The sequence below is a fragment of the Mustela nigripes genome, chromosome 10 (assembly GCF_022355385.1).
Source record: "Mustela nigripes isolate SB6536 chromosome 10, MUSNIG.SB6536, whole genome shotgun sequence".
NCBI lineage: Eukaryota > Metazoa > Chordata > Mammalia > Carnivora > Mustelidae > Mustela > Mustela nigripes.
The window spans coordinates 20749584-20755583 of record NC_081566.1 but is presented as its reverse complement, the minus strand read 5'-3'; the positions used below and the strand labels follow the sequence as shown (position 1 = coordinate 20755583).

Here is a 6000-nt window from a genome sequence, read left to right as displayed (position 1 = left end):
TTTGGTGAGCCTTTTGTTCTTCAACTGAAAGAGTGGGTATACAAGTTACTTAGATAAAGAGTTACAAAACCTTGGGTTGGTGGTGATGGTAAAGAGTACCCACCCACCACACACACACACACACACACACACACACACACACACTACACTCAGTGCTCTACCAAATACCTATTATATTTTGCAAAGAATTACACATCTAACGAATTCACTAATGACGCAGAGTTTACATCCTCCCATACCAACAGAGAGAAACACATACACTCTAAGCACAAAGCTTATATTCACAAATAATTTTCTGCTTCAAGACAAAATTTCAATTAATCACAATGGGAATTTAGTTATTTAATGCAACCACTAATCTAATATCACGAATAAAATCTAAGCAGTTATATCACAAAACCAGAGTTATATGCAGTGGACATGCATTAATAATCTATACAACTTAACATTACACCAGAAAAGGAATTGAATACAAAATTTCCCTTGATTTTTGGTGGTCTTCAAATTTCACGGCACAATAAAACTATAAAAACAGATTTGAAATATTTTCAGTAAGACAGTAAAAAATTTAATGAGCCTATAAGTTTTCATATTGGACTGAAGATTTAAAACATCAAGCTGGCCCCAATCTGTCAAAAATGACAAATAAATATTTACAATGTCTAGACAGGTTATTTAGTTACAATGGAACTGGAGGACTACTCAACCCTGGCTGGCAAAAAAAAAAAAAAAAAACCCTTTGAGGTTAATTTCTCAATGCAATCAAGTCTTTGTAAATACTGTGATAATTATAAACCTGGAAACATACCTGGAACCAGGACAGTGATGAAAAGCAACACACAAGTCAATCTTATTTCTGATCTGTCGTCATAAAGCCTTCTGGCTCTAAAAGCCCAACACTGTCCCTAAATATAAAACTAAATTAAGAACAAAATGACTTTACCCTACTTGCTGACATTCTTCTACAAAATAATCTCTCATTAGGGCAGGGCTTAAGCTCCTTTAACTTGCTTCTCTAGTGTGTGATTAGCAGAGCACCAAATTTATAAAGTGATAGGGCCACCCAAAATGCTGAACACACTTTTCAAACAGAAGAAAACTTTTTTTTTCCAGTTGTTAGTTAGTTCTATGTGCCATGTTATTCTTGAAACTTTCATGGCTACCAAGAAGAAAAGAATTAGGGAAGCTTTGAACATATCTTGTACTTTTCATCAAGGCTAAAGTGCAAAATATCTCCGTATCTCTGGTATTTTAATAGGAAAAAACATCAAACACACATAATAAAGGAACTGAAGTGACAGTAAAGCTAATACAAAAAGACCTCTTTAAATATACACTTGAAGACTACATAAGACCAATTTAATTTTTCTTTCTTCAGTGAAATCTGTAAATGAACCAAGTTCTCATAGAACTTGACATTTTATTTCTCTTTCCCAGGATCAGAAATTCCAAAATTAGAGGGGAAAAATGGAAAAAAATAACATTGCATGACAATGGACACTAAGTTCATAAAGAACCTTTTTTAAAAAATGAGATATTATGGAAGAAAATACCATGAAAATAATAATCCTATGAGAATTGTTTTTTAAGCACAGTAAGTTTGAGCCTTGGTCTTCATGAAGATACTACAGCTTATATAGAAAACTATAAATATACAAGACTCCAGGAAAAAAAGTCAAAATACATATTATTTAACACTCTGTAGGCCTAAAAAACTTTAGAGGGGAGGGAAAAGGACAGCCAACTGAATCTTCACTTAAGAAGATGGAACTGTGAAAAATTCCTGGGTCAAAAGGGTGCTCCAAATGGAACCATACTTCATGAAAACATAAAACTTAGATATATTTTTAAAAGGAAAGAAAAAGTCCTGAATAACTGCAGTCCCTTCCAAAAAGGAAATTTTAAATTAAGGGGAAAAGATTCTAATAGTGTAAACGAGTCTGGCTCAGAAAGAAAACTGAACAACATATCCAATATTCTGTCCGTAAAAGTAAAGACATTACATCTTTAATATTAAAGAAATAGGCTATAAAAAAAGTTCATTCTCAGACTTGGTTTTAGTAAAAGCTCATTTGTGCTCCTTTGTGGGTGCATAATAAAGTTCCATGGGTTTGTTCACTTTCCAGTATTTCTCACTGACCAATTCCAGAGAAAAAGAGCCATTTAATACCTAAAACAGAAAAAGAAACAATTAAAAAACTATTCAAAGCACAGCAGTGAGATGAAACAAACATCAAAGTCCATTTTTTTTACTCTGAGGATAAAACTTGTCACATACTATTCATAAAAGGACAACCAAAAGATATCAAAATAATTACCCCATTGCAATTTCTCATTCTGTCAGGATCTCAGTGTCCCGAACATTTTTATTAGGCCCCACCAAAACACCTGCCAGTCTCAGATGGTGAATGTGCTCCCGGTTTCAACAGCCTATTCTTTTAAATACTCACAGTGAACTGCCCACTGGCTGTTGCTATGTAAATGGTATACTGCTTCTCACTGGCTGTATCAAGGTTCATCTGGTTTGATTCTCCTTTGCTTCGAAGTTCCTCCAAAGCTAACCTCACAGCCAGATACTTGGATAAGTGATCAACAGTGGCATTACCTGAAGTCTTTATGTATCTGGAAAAATAAAACATTAATAATTTAACTTCTACACTAATGATAAAAACATACTCAAATTATAGAATACATTTCTAACAAGCTGAATAAAATGTAAATGTCTCAATTACTGATAAAAGAGTACCAAAAATTTACTCCTCTATTATCTAAACATTTTTTATTGCAAGGTGCAGAAAAGGGGCAAGTACACACACACCATCTGTCTCCAAGAGCATGAAAGCTCTACCTTACCATCTGTAAATATGACAAAGACAAAAATCAAATAAATACAAGGAGTACTACAGCAGTGGGAAAGAAAATACCCCTCAACCCCAAGAAGCAGAATTCTCCCATCTACAGCAACAAGAGGAATAATAAAATTCTGAGCAAATTTTATACTAAGAAGTGATCAATTTTCTGGTTTTTAAAACAGAGCCAAGAAGCACTAATCTTGAGACTTTTTCTTAAAGCATGGTTTATAATTCAATCACTCTTTGAACAAGTTAAAGGACTCTTCTTCCCCCTCTACCTAGGAGGCTCACTCCTTTTGTTTATTCATTTATTTTTAAGATTTTATTTATTTAAATGAGAGAAAGAGAGAAAGCATGAGTGAGTGGGGGTAGGGGCAGAGGAAGAGGGAGAAGCAGGCTCCCCACTAGGCAGGGAGACCAACACAGGGCTCAATCCCAGGACTCTGGCATCATGACCTGAGCTGAAGGCAGAGCCTTAACAGACTGAGCCACCCAGGTGCCCCAGAGTCACTCCTTTTAGATACACAAATGTGGGTAGGAAGCACACGAAGAAGAAGGAAAACTGTAATCTAGGCAGCCAGAACATCCAAAAGAACCCTGGCAATCAATGGCATGACAAATACTGCCCTTATTTCTTACACAAAATTGCCTTTTAACTCCAAATCAAGTATTATGAATTCAAATAATCTGAAGCTAACCTTGCTAACACGTACCTTGTCTGTGCACTATCATCTTTTTCCATTAGTGTGGGATGAGGCCTGAATACTAATTCAATTTCACTAGCACCATCCATCACTGGATCAATTGCCACTGTTGCATTGTTGTTATCAAGCTCAAGCCCGGAATCGTCAGATGTTTTGGTCCGTTTGTTACTAGGTCCTGCTTCCTGATTACTGTGTGTGGAAGCATTACTACAGTGAGAACTGTCACCATTGTCTTCTGCTCCACTGCCATTTTCAATCTGTTGTTTCTTGCCTCGCTGTAATCTAGTGAAGGAAAAATAAGGAGTTGCATAAAATTTATATTTAGACCTTCTGAATGCATTGATTTTGAAACATGTTTACTGAACGTTAGAATTCTAAAAAGTCTTCATAACTGAATTTGCTCCAAGCTGGATAATGGCATTTATTTTGAAACTTCATGTCCCAGAAATTTCTAAAGAACCTTACTCACACGGATATATCTGAATGACTTAAACAAATGTTTGTTTATAGTCACAAAAATAATTTTCTTTGTTGACTATAGGAATTATATTATTTACATGTAGATAAATTTTTTTGTTATGAGATTTTAAATCTAAACAAAGACATGATTCAGAAATGAAAATGTAAAAGTTCTAAAGGAAGATATTCATGCCTCTTTAATTAAAGGTTCTTATGGAAACAAGATTTAAGAGAACATTAAGCAGTCCCTCCCTGCCAACCTCACTCAAAGTCTGCTAATGCAATATAAAATTATGCTGATGAGAAAAATGAGATATAGCTAAATCACAAGCATGGATACAGAAGCAGTCTAACAAGCTCAAAAACAGAAACAAAAAAAAGAACACCAATAACTGGGCAAGGTGCTTTGTATACAGATCTTTCTTACTCATCAAAACAATGGTAATGGAAAATGATCATCACGGTAGTTAACATTATCGTCATTTTATAGTTGAGAAAACCAATGAAAGTGAAGTTCAAAGCTCTATGGTTAGTTATAAGCTAGTATAAGTACCAGAACTAGAGCTAAGATATGATGCACATTCTACCACACTGCCCCCCTCTCTACCTGTATATGAAAGAAATATGAGAAATGACCTGCACTTCTAAGATAGTATCATTATTACTTGTTTACTGCCAGTACAAGCAAATCATAGCCCACTGCTTAGGAAACATGCTCAAGAACCTGTAATTTTTTTTTTTTTAAACAACAAAAACACAAAATACTGTTTATGAAAGCTATATATCATTTCAAATTTTTAAGTGGGGATCATTATTTTTTTAAGATTTTATTTATTTATTTGACAGACAGAGATCACAAGTAGGCAGAGAAGCAGGCAGAGAGAGAGGAAGGGAAGCAGGCCCCCTGCTGAGCAGAGTCCGATGTGGGACCCGATACCAGGACCCCAAGACCACAACCTGAGCGGAAAGCAGCGGCCTAACCCACTGAGCGACCCAGGCGCCCTATCATTTCAAAATTAAGTGGGGAATCATTAACATATCAAATGACAAAACTATGATCCAAAAAGATGTAAATAGATAGTGAAATATTAGTCTTAAAAATGTGAAATAAGGGGCACCTGGGTGGCTCAGCCTCTGCCTTTGACTCAGGTCATGATTTCAGGACCCTGGGATAGAGCCCTGCATCAGGCTCTCTGCTCAGCGAGGAGCCTGCTTCCCCCCCTCCCCTGGAACTCTCTGCCTGCCTCTCTGCCTACTTGTGATCTTTGTCTGTCAAATAAATAAATAAAATCTTAACAAAAAGTGGAATAAGCCAGTCACAATTCCATGTATATGAGGTATTTAAAGTAGTCAAATTCATCAAGACAGAAAGTAGAATGGTGGTCGCCAAGAGATGATGAAATGAGTTGTTTAATGGGTACAGAGTTCCGGTTTTATAAGATGAAGAGATTTCTGGAAATTGGTTATACATTAATGTGAATGTATTTATAATATTGAACTGTACTCTTAGAAATGGGTGAGATGGTAAATTTTACATTATATCTTTTTTATCACAATTTAAAATACATATATATGATATGAACAGGCCAAAATTATGAAAAAGAAAAATACAACAGTGAAAATATAAAGACCACACTTAAATATTTCCTAAAATCTACAACTAAAGCAAAAGCAAAGTTGTTTCAGTTGATTATAAAGTAAGCTAAGAGGGTTACTTGTCTTAATGTATTTATTTTTATCCCAAACTTCTTTCCAAAAAAGTGTGAGGCTGACAGACCTAGGTCAATTTATTTCAGGAATCATTCTTAAAATAATGTTCATAATAGAGATTAATAGCTTATTATATCTTGCATTTATCAAATCATATGTATAATACTCCACACCATTCTAAAGGTAGCATTTCAAGACCTACACCATCAAACTTAAAAGTCATTTGAGGAATAAGAACAGTAATTAGGAATGTCAATATTTAGCTTCTACCCTTG

At 35.0% G+C, this 6000-nt stretch overlaps 1 protein-coding gene across 3 annotated transcripts in view; it reads right to left on the bottom strand.

Moving 5' to 3' along the window:
• Positions 1–261: 261 nt before the first annotated feature.
• The window catches only part of RNF2 (ring finger protein 2), a 45656-nt gene continuing 39917 nt past the window's right edge, over positions 262–6000 (bottom strand). For all 3 annotated transcript variants that reach the window (XM_059412775.1, XM_059412777.1, XM_059412776.1), the window contains exons 5-7: positions 3566–3838; positions 2451–2622; positions 262–2170 (exon numbers count right to left, since the gene is read on the bottom strand). In XM_059412775.1, the coding sequence (XP_059268758.1) occupies positions 2069–2170; positions 2451–2622; positions 3566–3838 (547 nt within the window). In that variant the 3' untranslated portion in view covers positions 262–2068. The remainder of the gene's footprint in view (positions 2171–2450; positions 2623–3565; positions 3839–6000) is intronic.